The following is a 25,408-nucleotide window of genomic DNA, read 5'->3' on the forward strand; positions in this document are numbered from 1 at the left end:
CAATCTCCAACATGAGTCAGGGGGAGATGGGAGAAGAATGAACCCTTTTAATAGAACAAAATGTACTTGCATGGGATCCTGAATATTGATTCCATGAAAGTCTCATTGCTCATGAATAATTCTGCTTAAAATCAAAATAATTCACTGCAGAACAATGTCACCTCACGGCACTTTAACTTAGTCTCAGAGGAGAGGAGTGACAGGCCTGTTAATTGCTGTTCAGCCAAGAGGAGGTGGAAGAAGCCTTATTAATAGTTAAAAAGAAAATGTTCTTCATCGAAATGACTTTCAAGCAGGAAGGTTCTGATAGTAATTAATGATAATAAAATATCCGAGGAGTCTCAGCGCCACAAGGTGCTGTGTCAAAATGAAAGGTGGATAACGATACTGTTTCCTTCTAAATGAATCTCAGAAAGTTAACATTGCAGGTACAGCAAGCAATTAGGAAGCAAATGATATGTTAGCTCGCGTTACAAAGTAATTGGGGTATAAGGGCCGAATTCTCGCTCTCGAGTCAAGAGCACAGAGTTGGGAACATTCCCGACTCTGGAGAATATGCCCCAGATGTTTTAATTTTCATTCCGGGTGTTGGGGGAAGGGGGTGGGCTGGTGCTAATAGGAGTCGGACCCGCTGCCCCTGGGAACAGGGGCTGCCAGATGTGGAAGTGGGCTTTGTGAAAGGCCTGCCTCAGTGCACCAGGACTGGTAAGAGCAAGGATAAAACAAAAAACAACTCTCTAGCCCTCACCCCACCTCACAATCCCTCACCCCACCACACACTCCCCACGCCCCATCCATGACAACTGATGGCACCTCATGCCCACTACCCATGGCTCTTCATACGCTCCAAGCCAACCTCTGACCTATGACCCTCTACCCACACTCCTGGGCCCTTCACACTCTCCATGCCAACCTATGACCCTCTTACTCACCACCATGGCCCTTTATACTTTATATCCCTCATGCCAACTTGGAGCCAATCCTTGTCAACCCATACCACTCCCCCCCACCCACCCCACCCTCCACCTTTTGGCCTTACACCCTCCATATGAAGTGACCCAGCACCCACCATGGGCAGACCTCAGAAGCCATGGTGAGATGAAATAAAACAGAGACTCTAAGGCCAGAATCTTACGTTGAGCGGGTGGGTGGGCGGGCGGGCGCGTGCCTGACCCAAACGCACATGGGATTGTGCAAAATGACAGCGGGCGTGCGTTCCGACGGCATCAGGCATGTGAGCAATATTGAGGTGGGTGGGCACGCGCGGGAGTCAGCGCTGCACCCGCGGTGCTGTGTGCTGACATTGCTCTGCAGTGAATTATTTTGATTTTAAGCAGAATTATTCATGAGCTATGAGACTTTCATGGAATCAATATTTAGGATCCCATGCAAGCACATTTTGTTCTATTAAGGCCTTTAAAAACCCTTTTGCCCACGATTTTACGTTGCCCGTGTGATTTCGCGCTCGTCACAAGGGCAAAAAGGGCAGGCGGGCAGCCTCCTTTTAACAAAACCTCATCCAAGGATGGAATGAAATGTCCGGAAGTGAAATGTAATAAAATAAGGTATCTGGGGACTGATGTTTTTTTGTGTTCTGCTGCCGGGTGCTTGAATGTGCTGCATAGACACAGTTTGGTGCATTTTTTTCTTGTCACTTAATCTCTCCGGGTCTGCAGCTCCCTGAGTCGGCTCCGCATCAGCCGTCTGCCTTCAGGGAGCTCGCCAGAAGCGCCCACCCGCACCATCACTTTTGTTGGCACCTACCCTCTTCCCGCCCACCCCCCCGCCCCCCCGGCAGCGCTGAGGCTTTCTCAGTGCGGGTCACACGCTGGCCGGCTGTTAATTGGCCAACCAGCCTGAAATTGCGTTCGGGGGCCGATCACGGGCAAAGCGCATTTCACGTCCACTTCTGGGCCTGCCGACTGGGCACACGCCAAGCGTGAAATTCGGGCCTAAGTGTCTATTAAAGAATTTATTTTTAAAAAAAAGTCTCATTCATTAAAAACCCATTCAATATATTAAAATTCATTCAGCTACTTAACCCATATAAAAGCAAACACTTCATTCAAGTACTTAATCCCTTATAAATACAAGCATTTGCATTCATAGCCCCATGTCAAAGACTGTATAACTATTTGGAGCTATCAATCAAACTGTGAACTGACAGACACCCCGCTGTGATAATGACCTGTCGTGGAATCAGTCATGCAGCAAACATCAGGCTTATATCAGAGTGAAATTGCAAGCACTGATTTTTTTAAACTGCAGGCTGTTTATTTTTTAATTTAAAGGGCAGGAGATTTAAATTCCCTAAAAGTTTACCAGTTCCACAGAGCTTATTGATTTTTGACGGACATTCATGTCTGCTCTTACCAATCCAAAGAGGCATCTTACTTTTCCCAAAGAGGTAATTGGACCTAGAACAAGAATAAAACAAAGAACAACCCTCTAGCCCTCACCCCTCACCCCACCACACATTCTCCATGCCCCATCCATGCCAACTCATGGCACCTCATGCCCCCCATCCACTAGCCATGGCTCCTCATGCCCTCCAAAAAACTCCGGCAGCTTTAGACGTTTTCCTCAAAGGTCTTAATCCCACGAGTCATGTTTTGGACATGTCACTAAAGAAAATTGGGTCTGTCTGAAGGCAGCTGCACTTTTCACTGTACAGCCGCCTCCCGTGAGTCACGGACGTGCAAACCACAACCTGACCCAGTATCCCCCACCCCCCCCGGTGAAAATGGTGGGCGCCAGGCTCAGGGGTGGGACTTCCAGAATCGGGGCTCCGGCAGCATTTTGGCTAAGGCAGAGACCCTTTCCACCCCCGTGAAAATTCAGGCTTCAGAGTACTGAAGTCTTACTACAATTATACTGGGCATTGGTAAAGCCAAACCTGGGCCAGAAATTTCCCGCCATCGGGAGGGGTTGTGCGGGGACGGGCGGGGGGCGTGAACCCGATCGGCGCCCCCAATGGGGTGCGCGCGCCATTTTACGTGGGAGGGCCAATTAAGGCCCACACAGTGTGACGCTCGCCCGGAAGCGCTGAGCATTCCCTGTGTGGGCAGTGGGGAGGATTCCCTGAGTGGTTCCCTGCGCTCTGTCACACATGCACACAAAAGGGAACAGAAATCTCCCTGAGGCACAGAGTTGTTTAAGTTTTAAACATTATAAATAAAGGAATTAAAAACTTTTAAAACATGTCCCAGCTCATGTGACAGTGTCAATTAATGTTTTAAATAATTTTTATTGGATTTATAAACACTTCATGAAACTTCACCCTGCCCGTGGATGAGGTTTCATGAAAAATGCAAAGGCCGCCTGGTCTATTCCTCCAGCCCGCCAACCTTAAGGTTGGACGGGCAGCTCATTTAACTATTTAAATTAGTTTTTAACAGGCCTTAATAGGCCTTTGACAGTTTGGCAGGCATGCAGCCAAGTTGGTTGCGGACATGCAGCCAAGTTGGTTACGCACCCGCCAAACTGAAAACCTAAATGATGCGCGGTGACATCAGGACACACGCCCGACGTCACCGCGCATCATTTTATGCGTCGGTGAGCAGGCCCCACCCCCGCTCGCCGACCGGGAAATTATTCCCCCGGAGTTCTGTGAGCAGTTTTGGTCTCATTACCTAAAGGAAGAATATACTTACACTACAGGGAGTGCAGCAAAGGTTCATTGGGCTGTTTCTTGGAAAGAGAGGATTATCCTATAAAGAGAGATTGAGTCGACTAGGTCTATATTCTCTGGGTTTAGAAGAATGAGAGATGGTCCAATTGCAACATATAAAGGGGCTTTGCAGGGTAGGTAAAAATGCTTCCCCAGGTGGGGAATCCAAAACCCAGCATCACAATCTCAGAATAAAGAGACGGCCATTTAAAACTGAGATGAGGAGAAATTTCTTCACTTAAAAGGATTCAGAATTTTTGAAATTCTCTGTAATCTCCTCCAACTCTCTGAGATCTCTGCACTCCTCCAATTCTGGCTCTTAAGCATTAGCAACTTTAATCACTACACCATTGATGATTATGCATTCAGCTCGGCCTCAAAACTCTAAAATCCCTTCCCTGGACCACTCGACCTCTCTCCCCTCCTTTGAGATGCTTACGAATACCAACTCTTTGGCCAAGTTTTTGGCACCTGCTCAGATATTGTCTTTTGTGACTCTGTGTCCAATTTTGTCTTATAGTGCCCCTAGCTTGTGATGGGAGTTTTGTTACATTAAAGGCACTACATAAATATAAATTATTATTGTGTCTCTCACACCATCCTTGAATTCTGTGGGACAACACATTTTTTTTGAGTTTTGTTCATTTAAACCCTCTCCTATTGTGAATGGAGTCGCAGTGAAAGTCAGGCAGACTGCCTGCAGCCACATTGTCTAGCGTGAATATTGGCAATCACACCACCTACCCCAGGTTATTAGTCACTGTATTAGCTCACTATGCTCTGCGGGAGACTGCAGTACAGGTTACTGCAACCATCTATCAACAACAGCGTAAGCTACGAAGCACACGACTGTTTTAATAGCTCCCCCTGAGAGAGCAAGTTCATAAATCTTTGAAACATTTATTCAAATGATATGACAAATATAGTGCAGAAATTGTTGGAGCAGCATATTTCAAGCAGCAATTATTAATATGTTGTGTAATTAAGAAGTTTCCAGGGACAGGTAACTCGGTGCGCTGGATTAACACGGTGGTCTAGAATTGAGGCACTGGGCCTTAGAATATCAGCTGTCTGCCAGAGTCAGTCTGGACTCTGTGAATTTTTCTTTTTTTTTGCAAAAATATACTTTATTCATAAACTATCTGAAAGAACGTCGTAAAACATTTCAAAATGGCGAGCGCAGAAAGTGCAATTGCATTCAGGCTCTCTACATGGACCACATTGCACCCCTGAAGTGCTTCAATGCAATAAAGGGAACGTTACAAACATTTCAGAATGATCGTTACAGAAGGTGCAATGGTATTCCTCGGTGAAATAGCTATATCCGCAAGTCTCGCATCTTTTTGTGGGGGGGGGATAAATATACTTTATTCATAAAATATCTGAAGGGACGTTACAAAACATTTCAAAGTGGCCATCGCAGCCCCACATCAACATGCTGCAGTAATTAAAAGCAATGAAGACTTGCACTTGTATAGCACCTTTCGCTACCTCAGGATGTCTTTGCGACACATTTAACCTATAGTTACCGTTGCCACCTAGGAAACACAGAAGCCAATTCGTGCACAGCAAGAACCTGCGGGCAGGAATGTGATAATTATATTGAATTGCAGCAGAAAAGCAGGCCACTTGGCTCAACTGGTCGATATTGAGTTAGATAATGCTACATTATCTAACTCAATCAGCATAAAGTCCTGTTCCTTTGTCCCTCAGGTACTAATCCAGCTTCACCTGAAATGCATAATAAACAAATAATCAGTTTTTGTGCTGTTGCTTGAGGGATAAACATTGGCCAGGACACCGGGAGTAACTCCCCTGCTCTTCGTTGAAACAGTGTAAGGGGGTCTTTTACATCCACCCGAGGCAGCAGACTTGGTTTAACCTCACTTTCTAAAGAGGGCGCCTCTGACAGTGCTTCACTCCATCAGTGTTGCTGGGCTGCAGAGATTACAGAGTTTGGGAGGGGTGAAGCATGGAGAGATCTGAAAACAAGGATGAGAATTTAAATGGGTCAATACGACTTGGTGGGACTTAGGGTAGGGGCGGCAGAATTTTGGATGACCTCAAGTTTACAAAGGGGTAGAAGATGAGAGACTGGCCAGGACTGCATTGGAATAGTCAAGTCTACAGGGGTCAAAGACCAGGGGTGAGGAGTTCAGCAGCAGATGAATTGAGGCAGGGACGAAGTCAGGCAATGTGACAGAGAATTAAATAGGAATGAAGAAAGTTAGAAATAAAGCAGTGTTCAAAAAATCCCCTGGCATCTGCAAAATAGGTAATTTTAGTAAACCTGGCACTATGTAAAATGAATGCCATGACTTTTCTGCAGATAGGGAATTTTAGTAAACCTGGCACTATGTAAAATGAATGCAATGACTTTTCTGCAGTCGCTGGCTGCTTTGTCAAGTCTGCACCTTCCTGCCACGGAGTGATTCAGTGAAAAGGTTTTTGCTGCCATCTCCTGGCGACTCAAAGAAATTGAACCTTACAAAAACAATTCGGAGATCTCTGCCCAAGCTGTTTGTACCTCAGCAATCCTGATACCCTTGTTCTTTATCATTTGCCCAACTCAAGTGTCATGCTGTGTCTCCATTTGTGGCAGGTGCAGCATCTGTGACAAGTCGCAACACAAAAGGACTCTATCTTCAATCAAGAAAATGTGTTTGACAGACAGTCAATATTACACACTGCAGCACAGAAGCAGGCTGTTCAGACCAACTGGTCTTTGCTGCTGTTTAGGCTCCAAATGAGCCTTCTTCAACCCCACTCCATCTAACCCGATCGACATAACCTTCAATCCTTTCTCCATCATGTGCTTATTTATCTAGGTCCCCTTTATAGGCATCAATGCTACTTACCTCAACTGCTCCTCTGGTAACGAGTTCCACATTCTAACTACGCTCTGGATTAAAGATTTTTCTCCTGCATTCCCTGTTAAACTCACAAGGAATCAGGTGCTTGCACATGGTGGTAATGTGACAGAACCGATTGATGCAACTCGTCTGGCCCTTACCCACTCTGGAAACCATGAAGTGAATGAGTGTCATTTTAAAAATGCTGTGTTAAAGAATCCAGAATGGTCTCTCTGTCCGTACCATTGGTGATGTCCACTATTTTGTTAATGAATCACTGAATTGGGGGGGAGTCTGCGATAGAGCTGCAGCCATGTAGGCCCTATTCTCTGACCTGGGCTACCTGGGAGAGTGGGATGACAGAGTTGGCCATTTTATGCAGTTAAACAAAGAACTTGTGCTTAAGCACCTTTGAGATATTCCAAAGTGCTTTACATTCAGCAGATCGCAAGGCTTTCTTACCGCCTGTCTGTGAATCACTTCTTCTGACAGCTAAAATTTTAATATGAGCAATAGAACCACAGAAAAGTTACGGTGCAGAAAGTGGCCATTCAGCCCATCATGTCTGCGCTGGCCAAAAAGAGAAAAAAGAAACTAGCCGCTCATTTTAATCCCACTTTCCAGCACCTGGTCGGTAGCCTTGCAGGTTACAGTGCTTCAGGTGCAGATCCAGGTATTTTTTAAATGAGTTGTGTTTCAGCCTCAGCCACCAACTTAGGTAGTGAATTCCAGATGCCTACCACCCTCTGGGTGAAAAAGTTTCTCCTCATGTCCTCTCTAATCCTTCTACCAATCACCTTAAATCTATGCCCCCTGGTAATTGACCCCTCAGCTAGGGGAAACAGGTCTTTCCTGTCTACCCTATCTAGGCCCCTCATAATTTTGTACACCTCAATTAGGTCACCCCTTAGCCTCCTCTGTTCTAAGGAAAACAACCCTAGCCAATCCAATCTCTCCTCAAATAGCTGCAATTTTCAAGTCCTGGCAACATTCTTGTAAATCTCCTCTGCACTCTCTCCAGAGCTATTATGTCCTTCCTGTAATGTGGTGACCAGAACTGTACACAGAATTCCAGCTGTGGCCGTACCAGTGTTTTATACAGATCCAGCATTACATTCCTGCTTTTGTATTCAACACCTCAGGAAACATTCCATATTCTTTCTTGACCACCTTGTCCACCTGTCTTGCCACCTTCAAGGACCTGGACATGCTCTCCAAGGTCTCTCACTTCCTCAACCCCTCTCAATAACTTCCCGTTTATTGAGTATTCCCTTGCATTGTTTGCCCTCCCCAAATGCATGGCCTCACCCTTTTCTGGATTGAATTCCATTTGCCACTTCACCACCCAATTAACCAAACCATTGATATCACCTGGAGTCGACAGCTATCCTCTTCACTATCAACTACACGGCTGATTTTTCTGTCATCTGCAAATTTCCCAATCATGCCTCCTACATTTAAGTCTAAATCATTAATATATACAACAAACAGCAAGGGCCCCAACACTGAGCCCTGTGGAACACCACTGGAAACAGTTTTCCATTCGCAAAAACATCCATTGAGCATTACCCTTTGTTTCCTGTCACTGAGCCAATTTTGGATCCAACTCACCACCTTCCCCTGTATCCCATGGGATCTCACTCTCCTGACCAGTCTGCCATGTGGGACCTTGTCAAATGCCTTCCTGAAATCCATGTAGACAATATCCACTGCACTACCCTCATCAATATTCCTTGTTACTTCCTCAAAAAATTCTATTAAGTTAGTAAGGCACGATCTTCCCCTAACAAAGCCATGCTGACTGTCCCTGATCAATCTGTGTCTTTCTAAGTGACAGTGCATCCTGTCTCTCAGAATTGTTTCCAATCATTTGCCCACCACCGAAATCAGACTGACCAGCCTATGATTTTCTGGTCTATCCCCCTCGCACCCTTTTTAAATAATGGTACAATGTTTGCAGATCTCCAATGCTCTGGGACCTCGCCTGTATCTAGTCAGGAAAATGATCCTCAGAGCATTCATTATTTCCTCCCTGGCTTTCTTAAACAGCCTGGGATACAATCCATCCGGCCCTGGTTATTTATCCACCTTCAAGGATGCCAGACTCCCCAATACTTCCTCTCTCACTATGCTTATTGTCTCTAATATTTCACATTCCTCCTCTTTAACTAGAATGTCAGCATCATCCCTCTCCTTAGTGAAGACAGAGACAAAGTACTCATTGAGAAGCCTGCCCACATCTTCTGCATCAACCCCACAAGTTACCATGTACCTCTCTGATAGGCCCTAAGTTTCTTTAGTTATTCTCTTGCTCTTAATGTACTGGTAAAACATCTTAGGATTTTCTTTGATTTTACCTGCCAATATTTTTTTGTATCCTCTCTTTGCTTTCCTAATTTCCATTTTACTTCACCCCTGTACTTTCTATACTCCTCTAGGCTTTCTGCAGTATTAAGTCTTTTGTGACTGTCATAAGCTTTCTTGTTCTGCTGTTTCTTTGCCTGGTTGCTTTTGGATAACCAGGGGCCTCTAGATTTGCTCCTTCAACAGCACTTTCCAAACCCATGACCGCTACCATCTAGAAGGACAAGGGCAGCAAGTAGATGGGACATTGCCACCTGGATGTTCCCTTCCGAGCCACTCACCATCCTGACTTGGAAATATATCATCGTTCCTTCACTGTCACTGGGTCAAAATCCTGGAACTCCCTCCCTAACAGCACTGTGGGTGTACCTACAGCACATGGACTGCAGCGGTTCAAGAAGACAGCTCACCACCATCTTGTCAAGGGCAGCTAGGGATGGACAGTAAATGCTGGCCCAGCCAGCGAAGCCCATATCCCATGAATGAATAAAAAAAAGACACCCTTTTCCTTGGTGTGGACATGTCTAAAATGCCCGTAGAATTTTGCCTTTGAATGCCTCCCACTGATTTGACACTGTTTTCCCTTCCAATAGCTGTACCCAGTCCACTCTCACCAGCTCACCTCTCAGCTTTGTCAAATTTGTCTTCCCCCCAATTTAAACTTTTACTCTTGTTCTATCTTTGTCCTTTTCCATAATGATGCTAAATCTAACCTGTATTATGGTCACTATCTCCAAAATGGTCCCCCACTGCTACTTCATCCACTTGCCCAGCTTCATTTCCTAAGACTAAATCTAGAATTGCAGCCCCTCTCGTTGGGGTTGCTACGTGCTGGCTAAAAAAGTTCTCTTCAATGCAGCTCAAGATTTTGCTCCCATTGTGCCCTCCACTGTTCATATCCCAATTGATATTGGGATAGCTGAAGTCCCCAACGATTACTGCCCTATTGTTTTTGAACTCAGAAATCTGCCTACACATTTGCTCCTCTAACTCCCTTCCACCAATTGGGGGCCTATAGTACACCCCTAGCAGCGTGGCTGCCCCTTTTTTGTTTCTGAGCTCAACCCACAGGCCTCATTCGGTCCTTTATTTAGTATATCATCCCTCCTCACAGCTGTAATTGATTCTTTAACCAATAATGCCACACGCCCACCTTTTTAATCCACCTCCCTATCTTCTCAGAAAATTCTGTCTCCAGGGATTTTGAGCTGCCATTTTTGCCCCTCTTTAAGCCAAGTTTCCATTATAGCAACAATATCATGTTGCCTTCAGCTCATCAGCTTTATTTGCTACACTCCTTGCATTTACATATATACCATTTAACACTGCCAAATTCCTGTGCTGTACACTTTTTAACCTGTGCTTTTTCTGTCTTTCACTCACTAATTCTCCATCTCCCGTTCCTTGCTCTAAAATTGCCCTCAGGTTCCCATCCCCCTGCCAATCCAGTTTAAACCCTCCCCAATAGCATTAGCAACTCTCCCTGCGAGGATATTTGTCCCACTCCTGTTCAGATGTAAACCGTCCGGCTTGCACAGGTCCCACCTTCCCCAGAACCGGCCCCAGAAATCTGATGCCCTCCCTCCTGCACTGGCTTTCCGGCCTCATGTTTAATCGCTCAGTTCTCCTATTTCTATGCTCACTTGCACGTGGGACTGGGAGTAATCCTGAGATTACTGCTTTCGAGGTCCTTCTTTTCAATCTCCTACCTAGCTGCCTAGAGTCTGCTTTCAGGGCCTCATCCTCTTTCCTCAGTCATTGATACCACATGGACCACGACCTCTGGCTGATCGCCCTCCCCAAGAAGAAAGTCCTGCAACCACTCTGTGACATCCTTGACCCTGCTACCAGGGAGGCAACATACCATCCTGGAGTCACATCTACGGCCAGAGAAACACCTGTCTATCCCCTTAACTAATGAATCCCCTGTTACTACTGCTCTTCCCCTCTTCTTTCTCCCCTCCTGTACAGCAGAGCTGCCTGTGGTGCCACAAAATTGGCTCTAACTGCACTCCTCCGAGGAACCAATGCCCTCACTGGTATCCAAAATGGAAAGCCGATGGGTGAGTGGGACCCCCAGGGGACTTCTGCACTACCTGCCTAGTTTTCTTCGACTGCCTTGCAATCACCCATTCCGTTTCTGCCTCCAGGCTCCTAAGCTGCGGTGTGACCACCTCTCTGAGCACACTATCCACGTAGCTCTCACCTCGCGGATGCGCCACAGTGACCCCAGCTGCCGCTCGAGCTCCGAAACCCGGAGCTCAAGGTTCTGCAGCTGGTGACACTTCCTGCGCATGTGGCCGTCTAGGATACTGGTAACACCCACAACTTCCCACATATTACAGGACGCACATTCCACATGACCGAGCTTCCCTCCCATGGCTTCAATTTACTTCCCTTGCATTAACTTTATTTATTTATTTTTTATTTATTCATTCACAAGATGATATCACTGACTGAAAGGATAGTAGAGGCGGGAACCCGCACAACATTTAAGAAGTATTGAGATGAACATTTGAAATGCCGTAGCATTCAAGGCCATGTGCTGTAAAATGAGATTAGTGTAGATAGGGGCTTGATGGTGTGGACACGATGGGCTGAAGGGCCTCTTTCCGTGCTGTAAACTCTATGACGCAATGAGATGTGGGCTTCGCTGGCTGGGCCAGCATTTATTGCCCATCCCTAGTTGCCCTTGAGAAGGTGGTGGTGAGCTGTCTTCTTGAACCGCTGCAGTCCATGTGGTGTAGGTACACCCACAGTGCTGTTACTTTACTATCTTACTTTGGGTTACTTATGCAACTTGATTTTACCTGGCCTCAACTTAACTTTATTTCCCTATTGCTTGTGTTTCTTACCTGATGTAAGTAAAAACTTCTTTTAAAAAGAATGTGCTTTTCTAATTCTCAGTTACTTGATGACACTCCATAACATCAGTTTCCCACCAACCAATGAACTTATGTTTCTCCTGTGATGTTAGGTGCTCGGTGCTACAGACTGCCTGTCCCAGGGTCCTCCTCTCGCACTCTCCTCTAGGTGCTGCTGACTGCCTGTCCCAGGATCCTCCTCTCGCACTCTCCTCTAGGTGCTGCTGACTGCCTGTCCCAGGGTCCTCCTCTCACCCCCTTCTCTAGGTGCTGCTGACTGCCTGTCCCAGGATCCTCCTCTCGCACTCTCCTCTGGGTGCTGCAGACTGCCTGTCCCAGGATCCTCCTCTCGCATTCACCTCTAGGTGCTGCTGGCTACCTGTCCCAAGGTCCTCCTCTCACACTCACCCCTAGGTGCTGCTGACTGCCTGTCCCAGGGTCCTCCTTTCGCACTCTCCTCTAGGTGCTGCTGACTGCCTGTCCCAGGGTCCTCCTCTCACACTCTCCTCTAGATGCTGCTGACTGCCTGTCCCAGGGTCCTCCTCTCTCACTCTCCTCTAGGTGCTGCTGACTGCCTGTCCCAGGGTCCTCCTCTCTCACTCTCCTCTAGGTGCTGCTGACTGCCTGTCCCAGGGTCCTCCTCTTGCACTCTCCTCTAGGTGCTGCTGACTGCCAGTCCCAGGGTCCTCCTCTTGCACTCTCCTCTAGGTGCTGCTGACTGCCTGTCCCAGGGTCCTCCTCTCACACTCTCCTCTAGGTGCTGCTGACTGCCTGTCCCAGGGTCCTCCTCTCACACTCTCCTCTGGGTGCTACTGACTGCCTGTCCCAGGGTCCCCTCTCGCACTCTCCTCTAGGTACTGCTGACTGCCTGTCCCAGGGTCCTCCTCTCACCCCCTCCTCTAGGTGCTGCTGACTGCCTGTCCCAGGATCCTCCTCTCGCACTCTCCTCTAGATGCTGCTGACTGTCTGTGCCAGGGTCCTCCTCTCGCACTCTCCTCTAGGTGCTGCTGACTGCCTGTCCCAGGGTCCTCCTCTCGCACTCTCCTCTAGGTGCTGCTGACTGCCTGTCCCAGGGTCCTCCTCTCGCACTCTCCTCTGGGTGCTGCTGACTGCCTGTCCCAGGGTCCTCCTCTCGCACTCACCCCTAGGTGCTGCTGACTGCCTGTCCCAGGGTCCTCCTCTCACACTCTCCTCTAGGTGCTGCTGACTGCCTGTCCCAGGGTCCTCCTCTCACACTCTCCTCTGGGTGCTACTGACTGCCTGTCCCAGGGTCCTCCTCTCACACTCTCCTCTGGGTGCTACTGACTGCCTGTCCCAGGGTCCCCCTCTCGCACTCTCCTCTAGTTGCTGCTGACTGCCTGTCCCAGGATCCTCCTCTCACACTCACCTCTAGGTGCTGCTGACTGCCTGTCCCAGGGTCCTCCTCTCGCACTCTCCTCTAGTTGCTGCTGACTGCCTGTGCCAGAGTCCTCCTCTCGCACTCTCCTCTAGGTACTGCTGACTGCCTGTCCCAGGGTCCTCCTCTCGCACTCTCCCCTAGGTGCTGCTGAATGCCTGGCTCGGGCTCCACCTCTCGCACTCTCCTCTATACTCATCCTTGTCCTCCCCGCCCTGCCATAATCTCGCCCTGCCCTACCTGTTGAATCTCCTCCAACCCAACAACATCCTGAGAATTCAGCACTTCCCCAACTCTGGCACCTTGCACATCCCTAAGTTTTCATTGCTCAACTATTGGTGGCCATACCTTCAGCTGCCTAGGCCCTAAGCTGTGGAATCCCCTCCCCAAAATCTCTCTGTGTCTCTCTACTTCTCCCTCCTCTTTTTAGACCCTTGTTAAAATCCACCTCTTCGAACGAGCTTTTGGTCACCTGTCATAATAACTCACTATGTACCTGGGCGTCAACACCCCCCCTCCACCATGAGGCATTTAAGGCACAGTTGTCTTTGCAAACTGTAGACTTTCAGCAATGAAAATAACCTAATGCAGCTCCTGCACACAGAAGCACAGGCTGCGTGCCTGCGGTTTTACAAGCTGAGTTTTCAGGGAGTACTGATCCTTGCTGGGAAATGTGGATTTATCGAATCATTCTGGGGGAAAAAAAAAATAGCAGTATTGTTACCATGACCCAAAACCCAAGGTTTTGTCAAATTTATGTTAAAAAATAACTTTTTCCTTTGGAATGTAGCCCTTCTCCACACTATCCATCTAAGCAGCCACATGTGACTGCCTGTCCGTCCGAGTGTGGTCTTCACTCGCACCCAGGCCATTTCACAGTCTCCAGGACCAGAAGCCAAATCTTCAACTGCAGTCCGTCACCAAACCCCTCCCCCACCACCCCCGTCATCTTTGATTAAAGCCAAGGTCATTCTGCTGGTCAAAGGTACAGAAGTCTAAGGTCACCCTCCAGCCCACTGTTGACTCCAGGTAAACGTGCTCCATCGTGCCAAGTGTTGACAAGACGGCCGTACCCGCCAGATGGCGGTGGGGTTTGCGCTCCCGTGACAGCCTGTCATTCAGGTTTAACTTCCATCGCTGTGACCTGCTTATCCAGATGGTGAAGCGGATGGCAGCAACTCGGAGAAGAGGGAAGTAAATGAGACTCCTGTCACCTCCTGTCATTTCTTTGTGGCTGATTTATGCAAAACGTTGGCACCAGGGATGAGGGAGCCTGTGGCCTGTTGGCCTTGCTGTCACCGCAGCATCCCTCAAACACAAGGGGAAAAAAATACAGCGAGCACATGCATTAACAAAGGTTGTAAGGATTAAGAAAACAGGCCTTATTTTAAAGGGATATCGAACAGTCTTTTCCTAGAACTTGAGCCGACCAGCTTTCGCAAAGCTTAGCGGATAAAGGGGCTACCCAGTGCGTTGCTGAGCAACTTAACAGCTGGTTGTATTAATAAAACACCTTTTACCTTGTAAATGTCTCACGTTTTTGAGAAGCCCTTTAAAGGGGAGTAGGAGAAAAAGAAAAGTGGAGAGTAGGCAGGCGGCTGGGGTCAAAAAAGAAAGACTTGCGTTTATATATGTTCATTATAAAGCGTTTTTTTTAACCACATCTCGAAGCCCCCTACATCCTTGCTTTCCAGTCGGGTGGTCCCTGTGGGCTCATGGGCATTGCAGCCAAACTCAGGCTTGTCCTCATCCACAACTTCATCCACATTCTCCAAAAAAGGGGCTAAGGTAAGTCCCCTGGCTCGTGTCGTCCTGAATCCGCGGCCAGCAGGTGTTGCAAGCCTAAGATAAGGCAAGTTAGCTCATGTCATCAATGGTACTTCACCTGTAAGGCTCAGCTCATCGCTAGCGCTGTAGCTTTATCAGCTGAGTCCTTGGAACCAACAGCATGATTCGCATTAGCTCTGTACTTGCCATGACGCTTGGCCGGGAAATTGTGCAGCCTTCTCCTGTTGGACTTCCAGCCAGCAGAACTGCCCATATTAATATTGGCGGAGATCAGCACAAACCAGTTAGGTTGGCTCTCTGTCCCTTTTTTTTTGGGGGGGTGGTGGTGGGTGGATTTCCACTGACACTCTTCTATCGGAACAATGACAGGAAACCAGGAGACGCTCCGGCAGAATTTCAGGGCCTGTCACTATTCAAACATTACTGGGCAGATCGGAACAAGGATTATGGATGTCATTGTTCATCTTTACGACAATAACGCTTTGTAAGGATGAATACCAGCTCCAAAACGGTGAAGCATTGTAGCTGCAGGCAAGAAACACAGGCCGTCTTTCAGATGAGACATTAAACTAAGACCCCGCCTGCCCTCTCAGGTGAATGTAAGAGCTGGTCCCACCAGACTATTTCGAAGAAGAGCGGGCAAGTTCTCCCCAGTGTTCTGGGTAATATTTATCCCTCAACCAACATCACCAAAAAACAAATTACCTGATCATTATCACATTGCTGTCTGTGGGAGCTTGCTGTGTGCAAATTGGTTGCCGTAGTTCCGACAACAGTGACTGAACTGCAAAAGTACTTCATTGGCCGTAAAGTGCTTTGAGGCATCATGTGGTCATGCAAGGTGCTATATAAATGAAGATCTTTCTTCCTTATTACTCCCTCTTGCTTGTGATATCCCTCTGTCGCCCACCTGAAATATTTCCATCCTTTCTTTTACAGCTGAGGAGTCCGTGGCATGCAAGAACCCTGGACTACCAGAAAACGGTTACCAGATTCTGTACAAGCGGCTGTATCTGCCAGGAGAGACGTTAACATTTATGTGTTATGAAGGGTTTGAGCTGGTTGGGGAGGTCACCATCCGATGCATCATAGCTCATCCATCTCACTGGAGTGGGCCACTGCCTCTGTGTAAAGGTAAGGCATCATTACATGTGACACTCAGAGCGGTGATGTGCTGCAAGTAAACCAGGGGCAGGGTTTTCAGCTCATCGGGCGGGCTGAGCGGGTGGGCCCGGGAAATGGGGACCACCCACGATTGGTCCCCGGCCGCAATTTCAGGCTGGCTGGCTAATCAATGGCCAGTCAGAGTGAAAGGCAGGCTAAAAGGCCCAGCGCTGCCTGGGTGGGGGCGGGAAGAGAGCGAGGGCGGAGGCGCGGGGGGAGATCGCAATGAAAGCTCCCCGGAGGCAGAGAGACGCTTCAGGTTGCTGAAGAATCTTAAATCCAAAAATAAACGTTATGTAATTCCGAAAAAAAATTCCACCCATAATAGTCACTCACCTAAGCATAGTGATGTTAAAAATCCTGCCCAAACATTCTTTTCTTTAAATTAATATCGGAAACCTCATCCCGCCCTTGGATGAGGTTTCCTCAAAAATCCAAAGGCCGACTGACAGATTCACCCACCCACCCACCCGCCAACCATAATGTTAGACGGGCAGTGAAAAATCCAGGGCAATCGCTATACTAATGGCCTTAATAAGCCTCTTAATTGTCGACGGGCGCGCTTCCGGCCAAAATATCACACGAGCGCGTGATGACGTCAGGATGCTCGCCCGATGCCATCGCGCGTGATTTTACGCCCGATCGGTTTGGGCGCTCCCCTACCCACAGGATGTAAAATTCTGCCCCAGGACAATCCAGTGCTGGCTCAGGAATCCCAGTGTTACAGGCAAATCTCCCAACAGCCTTGGCATAGCCAAGGCCATCGAGCAATTGAATCGGGAGATTTGCCTGTAACGTCCGGGGTCCAGAGGCTGCACAGACAATTGGCAACAGACCAAGAGATTTGTATTGTATAGTGTGAAGTAAGACTCATTTTTACAGGATCGGGGTTGGGGGCGAGAGGGTGTTCAGTTGTTGAGTACTTTCTTGTCTGGGCAGCGGGTGGGTTTTGCACCATGCCCCTATTAGGAAGGTGTCGACACGGGGAGCTTTCCGGGACTCATTTAGATTAATTTGCTGAACTATTAAAAGTGTGTCGCGTTACCTTAAAAGGCAGCTCACCACTCGGAAGGGAAGAAATTTCACCAAGGTGGAAATTTGCTTGATTGAATTTTTTGAGGAGGTGACCAGGTGTGTAGATGAGGGTAGTGCTGTTGATGGAGTTTATACAGATATCAGCAAAGTCTTTGACAAGGCTTATAAAGAAGGCAAATGCACATGGGATACAGGGTAATTTGATAAGATGGATTCAAAATTGGCTTAGTTGTAGGAGGCAGAGGGTGATGACAGAAGGATGTTTAGTGACTAGAAGCTGTGTCCAGTGGCGTACCACAGGGATCAGTGCTCAGTCCCCTATTATTTGTCATTTATATAAACGACATAGATGACTATGTGGGGAGTAGGATTAGTAAGTTTGCGGATGATGCAAAGATTGGCCGGGTGGTTAACAGTGAGGTTGAGTGTCCTGGGCTACAGATCAAATGGGCAGATAAGTGGCAGGTGGAATTTAACCCTGAAAAGTGTGAAGTGATACACTTTGGAAGGAGTAACTTGACAAGGAAGTATTCAATGAACTAGGAAGCTCTGAGGAATAAAGGGACCTTGGCGTGTGTGTCCATAGATCTCTGAAGGTGTGTTGGGGGGTGGTGAAAAAGGCATATGGGACACTTGCCTTTATCAATCGAGGCATACATTACAAAAGTATGGAGGTCATGTTGGAGTTGTACAGAACCTTGGTGAGGCCACAGCTGGAGTAGTGTGTGCAGTTCTGGGTCGCCACATTATAAGAAGGATGTCATTGTGCTGGAGAGGTTGCAGAGGAGATTCACCAGGATGTTGCCTGGGATGAAACATTTAAGTTGTGAAGAGAGGTTGGATAGACTTGGTTTGTTATCATTGGAGCAGAGAAGACTGAGGGGTGACCTGATCGAGGTGTACAAGATTATGAGGGGCATGGACAGGGTGGATAGGGAGCAGCTGTTCCCCTTAGTTGAAGGGTCAGTCACAAGGGGACATAAGTTGAAGGTGAGGGGCAGGAGGTTTAGGGGAGATGTGAGGAAAAACATTTTTACCCAGAGGGTGGTGACGGTCTGGAATGCACTACCTGGGAGGGTGGTGGGGGTGGGTTGCCTCACATCCTTTAAAAAGTACCTGGATGAGCACTTGGCACGTCATAACATTCAAGGCTATGGGCCAAGTGCTGGTAACTGGGATTAAGTAGGTAGGTCAGGTGTTTCTCACGTGTCGGTGCAGACTCGATGGGCCGAAGGGCCTCTTCTGCACTGTGAGTCTGTGATTCCCTGATTCTGTGAATGTTGTCCAATTTTGAGGGGCTTGCAGTAGTACCTTAAAGAGGATGGGTGAAGTATCAGGACTGAAAGGAAACATCGGGTTTGAATGACAGCCAATAATTTTGCAGCTCCCTACAGTGCCAGACAAATGTGGAAGCATTTAAGCCTCAGAACCCATGACGCTTCCTTTTTTAGATACATCTTACATGACAGCGTAGAAAAATAAAAGCAAAAAAAAATCTTATATAAATAGCTGACTCAACTCCAAAAAAGGTGAAAACTCAAAAACAGCCTTGAAGGTAAGTCAATGGCTTTTGAAAACAAATAATTACACTGGAAGTGCAACAGTACATGGGCTTGTAAATTAAGCCATGGGTATAGCTAACGCTCCTTCAGTAATATGTACGGTAATAAACCATAAGTGCATTACAAGTATGAAAGGTCATGCAATCGCTAAATACAATGGGTAGGAGTTTTCCCTTGATGGGCGGGCGGGCCCCACCGGCTCGGCGCCGATCGCCACCGCCGAAACGGGCCCCGCCGCCATTTTAAGTGGGCGGGCCAATTAAGGCCCATCCAGCGTGACGCCCGACGGGAAGCGCTATGCGCTTCCTGTGCAGGCGGAGGGTGGGGGAGTGGGGGGAGAGGGGGATTCCCCAACTGTGAGAGTGCGCTCTCTCATGCATGCGTACGAAAGAGCGCACATCTCCCTGAGGCTAAGTGGTGCCTCAGGGAGAGCGCTGAAAGGCTGTGAAAGATTAAAAATAGAACAATAAAAAAATCATTAACATGTCCCCCTCATGTGAAAATGTCACACGAGATGGGACATGTTAATGAAGTCCACAAAAACTTTATTAAAGTTTTTTAAATCCGATATCAAACCTCATCCCGCCACTGGATGAGATTTGTTAAAAAATCAGCTACCCGCCTGCCCATTGGGCCCGTGCGCCGAGCCGAAATTTGCACAGGCCGCACAAAATCCTGGTCAATTGGTGACTTAATGGTCTTAACAAGGCCTTTAATTAACGGTGGGCATGCGTCTCGCTGCATAGCGCGCTCGCCGACCTAAACATCGCGATGCCACGCGCTGACGTCGGGACACTCGCGCGACGTCAGCACGGGACATTTTAAGCGCTATCGTGCGGGTTCCGCCACCCACACGTCAGCCAGAAGATTCAGCCCACTGAATTTATTCCCTGAGCTTCCTGGGAGCATAACTGCTCTCTCTTAACCCACCAACCCTCCACCCTTTGAACTACATCAAGCGGGTTTCCCAGGATTTTGGATCCTACAATGAGCACAGCCAATAAATTGTTAAACAGCCACTTACATATTTATCATGCAAACAGGTCTTGCTGCAACTAGACAGGGTGATGATGAGACTACAGCTAGATTATTGTGTACTCTTCTGGTCTCCTTACTTAAGAAAGGATGTACTTACATTGGAAACAGTTCAGGAAAAGTTCATTAAGCTGATTCCTAGGATGAAGGGGTTGTCTTGTGGGGAAAGGTTGAGTAGGCTGGGCCTATACTCATTAGAGTGTAGAAGAATGAGAGGTGATCTTATTGAAACATAAGATCCTGAGGGAGTTTAGCAGGGTGAATGCTGAGAGGATGTAGGTCCCTGAGCACTGGGTGAGGGCAGGGTCCTCCAAATAATGCTCTTGTTTTGAACTTGTTCTAATCCTTTGCAATCCAAAATTGAAACAAAATTTTCATCCTTAGAAATCATTAAATTGACTTCCTCGTTCAGTACTTCAGCCTCGTTAGCGAGCATTCCCTTCAATCGTCCTCACTACTAGGGCCATCCATCTCAAATCAGGTGTCCAACTGATACCCCGTCAACTATAAGTTACAAGGTACAGTGGTGATGGTGTGTTACCGATCACATAGGGAGGCCAAGTTGCTGTGGTAACATGCACTTCTACCTACATGTTGTGTTCTGGAGCTATGGATAGTGACTGAGGCGCCAACATTCTTTCCATCACATTGGCTGACCAGGAATCTCCCCTGCCCTTACCGTCTGCCATTGGTGTGTTCTGGAAGGATTCACAGGTTGCTATGCAACCTGTTTGGCCACGTTATGAATGCACCTTCCGTGGCCATCAAGTCCTGGAGGAGAACTTGAACCCGGAGCTTCTGGCCCAGAGACAGGGACACTACCCCCTGCACTAGTCACCTCCTCAAAGCAGAAGGCGAGCCATATGGACTCGAAACGTTAACGCTGTTTCTCTCTCCACAGATACTGCCAGACCTGCTGACTTTTCCCAGCACTTTCTGTTTTTATTTCAGATTTCCAGCATCCGCAGTATTTTTGCGTTTATTATAGCAATGTGATACTGACCAGTTAATCTGTTTTCGTGATGTTGATTGAGAGTTACCTATCGGCCAGAACACCAGAGAGAACTTCTCTGTTCTTCTTCGAAAAAGTGTCAGGGGATCTTTTAGGCCCACCTAAGAGGTCTAACCTCTTGACTGAGAGACAGCACCTCCAATGGTGCAACATATTCTCAGCTCTGCACTGAAAAGTCAGCCGGGATTTTTACACTCAAGTCTCTGGAGTGGGGCGTGAACCTACAATCTCTGATTAAGAGACAGGAGTGCTACTAATTAAGCCATGCACACAGATCCTTGAACAATAACCACCAAACACTTGAGCAATACAATGTACGATTATCCACGCTTTTGTGTTCCTTGGTGGTAGGATGAGTGGTTTGTTTTTTCTTGGACACACTCAGGCACCTTGACTGAGTTTGTTAAGTAAAACTGTGGCATTTGGGCAGCATATAGTTTAATCGCATGGTGTTGCAAGGATCAAGAACGAGAGGGCGCAGATTTAAAGTGATTTGCAAAAGAAGCAAGTGTGACGTGAGAAAAAATGTTTTCACGCGACGAGTGGCTCGGGTCTGGAATGTACCGCCAGGAAGTGTGGCGGAGGCAGGTTCAATCGAGGCATTCAAGAGGGCATTGGATGATTATTTGAATAGAAACAATGTGCAGGGGTATGGGGAAAAGGCAGGGCAATGGCACTAGGTCATAATGCTCATTTGGAGAGCCGGTGCAGACACGATGGGCCGAATGGCCTCCTTCTGTGCCGTTAAGAATCTGTGAGTCTGTGATTCTATTGCATTGTGAGGTCTACTTGCCAGATTGGCCTGCCGAACTAGTCCTTACAAAGAATTACACAGCCTATTCAAACATTCTCAAAAAAATCTCTTTCTTGTCTTTATTTTCAGCTGCTCAGTATGGCTTCGAACACTCGTTGGAAGGTAAGGGCTTTAACTGTCAGTGTAGACTGACTGTAAGAAGATTTAATAACTGGGTGGGCATGAATGGAGAATGCCACTCGCTGCCAGTTTTACTGATTATGATAAAACGATGTTATTCTAGTAGGGAACATCATTTTTTTTTAGCCTGTTGAAAAAAGATTTTGTGAAAAGTGTTTTGGTCTGTATGTTTTGTGAAATAATTTCTGAGTCATGATTAATTGATTTTTCTTTCTTTTTTGGCACCCAGTGTCTGCATTAAGCTCTGCCATGCCAGGGATATGTTAGGTGCAAGAGTATTGTTCCCTGAATACTATCCAATCAAATTCTCTTGCGTCACATACAGTGTGGTTTGGATGCATAACATAGCTCTCTCTACAAGGTCCCATCAAGCACTTTCAGGTCAGGAATAACATGTGCTAAATGCAGAATCCCCATCTTCTGCTACATTATGGACCTTCAATGTTAACCTCAAGCTCTTCCAGGCCAGATGGGTTGGATGTAGAGTAAAGCACCATCTAAACTTCAGACTCTCCCAGGTCAGATGTAGCATGGGCTAGATGTAAAGTAAATTTCCATCTACACCGTCCATCAAACTCCCAGAGGTCAGTTATCGCATTGGCTAGATGTATAGTTCCATCTATAGTGTCCTATCATATACACCCAGGTCAGGCATAGCATGGGTTTGAGGTACAGTAAAGCACCACTTACACTGTCTGATCAAGCTCAACCAGGTCTAACACAGTATAGCCTAGGTACAGAATAATATTTTTCCAAACATACCTAACCACCTAAACACCAACTCCAAAAACACACTTCCATCTACACCAGTGAGAATATTAATTTTGTTCTCTACACCACCCGTTGTTGTTGACTTCAAGAGTGAGCCTGGCCATTTTGTGCCAGTCTGGGCAGTTTCATGCTGTGGACTCACACCCATGTGGCCAGCATCTCTTCCCTTCCACACCGTTGCCTCTTCCTCGTTCATGCAGCACGTACACTTGCTCAAATGACACACCGAGGACCTGGGCCAGGATCTTACGGCCTCTCCCACCCAGCAGGATGTTAGGGTCCCACCGAACTGAGCGGAGATTAAAATGGCTCACCGCATCCGCTGGGGGATACACGCCACAGCGGGGCTGTAAAATCCTGGCCCTGATGTCTGAGCAATGCAGCAGCACTCAGCTTTTGTACACTGAGCCTACAGGCTGCAGTGCAAACAGGATAGTAACGCTGCTCAGCATTGGTCGTCAGGTGTGTAGCAGGTATAATGGAAAGCAGGAAAATCAAGTTGCAACATTTTCATTTAGAATTCCCTTGATGGTTTATTGGATAAATGCAGTGCTGGGTGTTCTACCTAGGAAGGCCAAGTTTCAATATCTATTCTATACTGAGTTAGGTCTCTATTTGGGGTACTACATTTGACTTCAGAGTTCATAGACTAACGGGTGGAAAACGAAAGGACATAACTGATACAACACTTGTATCAGATTCTTTTCCCTTGAAGTCAATGCAAACCAGGCAGGCTCCAATGGCCAGCCTGTCGCTAGCTTATTTTCTGCCCCCACCTAAAATTAAAATCAGGGCATTTGTGTTAAGATATCAAAGGAGTCTGAAGGGATTACTGCCGCTAAAATCATTTCGAAACCATCTCCTTCTGAGTGAGATACGCACAAGACTCACTCAGCTTCCTTTGGAATGAGAAGTGTTATTATCACTGTATCTCACTCACAAACAATGGGCAATTGCCCAAAGACTGGACCAGCACCCCTAACAGAACCATGCTTCAGCAGGAGTGAGTGCCTTCAAGGAAGGTTAAAGGAAGGTTGAAAATGGTTAAGTCAGTAAGAGAGCTTTGAAATAATAAAGTCACTTCTCGGTTGCTTTTTCTGCAGTATCAGGGACAGCTGTGGAGACATCAATGGAAGGCGGGAATATGGCTCTGGCGATATTCATTCCCATCCTCATCATCTCCATACTGCTGGGAAGTGCCTACATTTACGTCACCAGGTAAGCGAGCAATAATCCTTTGGACTCCTCTGAATATTGCAGTACTTACTAACACAGTGCAAACTCACCAGGGCATTCTCTGCCGCACCTCCCAAAACCGCAACCTCCACCACCCACAATGACAAGGACGATAGGTGCATGGGTGCACCAAACACTCCCCACCCCGTCCAAGTTCCCCTCCAAGTCACACGCTATCCTGACTTGGGCATATAATTACAGTCCCTTTAGCCTAACAGCACTGGGGAAACACCTTCACCACATGGACCATAGCGATTCAAGAAGGTTGTCAACCACTACCCTCTTAGGGGCAATTAGGGATGGGCAGCAACACGCACATCCTGGGAATGAATACTTTTTTTTAAAAATAGCTTCTAACTGTATCTAATTTTAATGATAATGTACTTGGATTGTACATTTTTGGATATAGCTATAACTTATTTGGGTGTTATTTTTTACACTTAGCAAGGTGAAAGATGTTTTCTGTTCTGTGATATCTGTGCCAATTATCAGGTGCACATCAGATACAGCCTGGGTTAGTTGTAACTCTCTGTATAATACCAAAAATTGTCATTTGGTAGTGCAGAACTTAAGTATTGCTGAACAAAGAGACATGTCAAAGCTTTTCGCCTTGCACTCATCAGGGCACTTCACAGGAATACCAATATAAGGGGAAAACAACAATTTATACTGTATGTGAAGAGAGTGCTGATTGGTTGGTAAGTGGACTCTGATTGATAGGGGTGTTGCCATGGAGAATGCACCAGGGAACCGTTAACTGCTAAGCTTTTGTTTAAATTCAAACCAGGTAGGTCAAGTCCGATTGGCCAAGGCATTACCATGAGGAATAAACCAGGGAATGGCAGTCCCCAAAGCTTTTGATTAATTGAAAAAGGTGCAATGCATGGACATGCTGCTTCTGTCTGCAAAGCACAGGGCCCTGTGTGTGAATATATGTAGCTTCTAGCACATGTAAGTGAGCCACACTTGTTAGCATAACTGACAATCTTAAATTGGTTGTCAGTGTAATTCTTAGCACAATCAGGATTGTTAAGGAAGTGCTGTCCAATCGCAGAGTCACACCTTATGTTGGACACTACGTTCTGAGTTTTGCAAGCACAGGCTGGTTGGGTACAGTCAGTACTTTGCCTGTTGCGAACAGCCGAAGGGATGTGCTGTTTGATACGATCCGTCAACCATTGGGACATACAGCCTACACACCTAGCATCACACTGGCACTGAAATTCATTTACCACAATACTCATTTGTTTTTTTAGGCAAAACATCTTTTTTAGCTTATTGGCAGCATCCCCGTTAGTGGAGAATACCACTCGTGTTGCTACTGCATACTAGCAGCACGAAATGGCTAGCTTCACCTGTTGTTCAAATTTTTGAGACAGCTTGCCTTTCCAGAGTAATCTGAGGCAGACTGCGTATTTTTCAGGACTGAAAGTGGTGGCCTTAGGCCCAACCATGAGTTTGTGAGGTATACAGTGAGCAATGATCTAATTAGGTAGCCACTATCCCACAGGATGGCTTTGATGGGCTGTATTTCAGCATCAAGCTTGCGTGGTGAGCAAATGGCTCGGGCCCTATTTACAAGGTTGCCAATAAGGCCAATCTTATAGCACATGGAACTGTAGGAATCCCAATGCATATAGTTAAGATCAGTGATCAGGGACTACTTGCCAACCAATCAGCATGCTTTTCTCACGCAGTAAAAATTATTGTTCCCTTTAATATTGG

The 25,408-nt window shown here is 47.1% G+C and overlaps 1 protein-coding gene and 1 long non-coding RNA gene across 2 annotated transcripts in view; both read left to right on the forward strand.

Annotated features, from left to right (window-relative positions):
• The window catches only part of LOC144687883 (uncharacterized), a 379,008-nt gene that overhangs the window by 336,468 nt on the left and 17,132 nt on the right, over positions 1-25,408 (forward strand). The gene's annotated exons all lie outside the window — the stretch shown is intronic.
• LOC144687240 (seizure 6-like protein) overlaps positions 1-25,408 on the forward strand; it is a 148,714-nt gene that overhangs the window by 117,914 nt on the left and 5,392 nt on the right. Inside the window, exons 13-15 of the mRNA XM_078553060.1 lie at positions 15,874-16,068; positions 21,626-21,658; positions 23,551-23,665. Coding sequence (XP_078409186.1) covers positions 15,874-16,068; positions 21,626-21,658; positions 23,551-23,665 — 343 coding nt within the window. The remainder of the gene's footprint in view (positions 1-15,873; positions 16,069-21,625; positions 21,659-23,550; positions 23,666-25,408) is intronic.

This window comes from Cetorhinus maximus, chromosome 12, assembly GCF_964194155.1.
Source record: "Cetorhinus maximus chromosome 12, sCetMax3.hap1.1, whole genome shotgun sequence".
In the NCBI taxonomy this organism is placed as follows: Eukaryota; Metazoa; Chordata; class Chondrichthyes; order Lamniformes; family Cetorhinidae; genus Cetorhinus; species Cetorhinus maximus.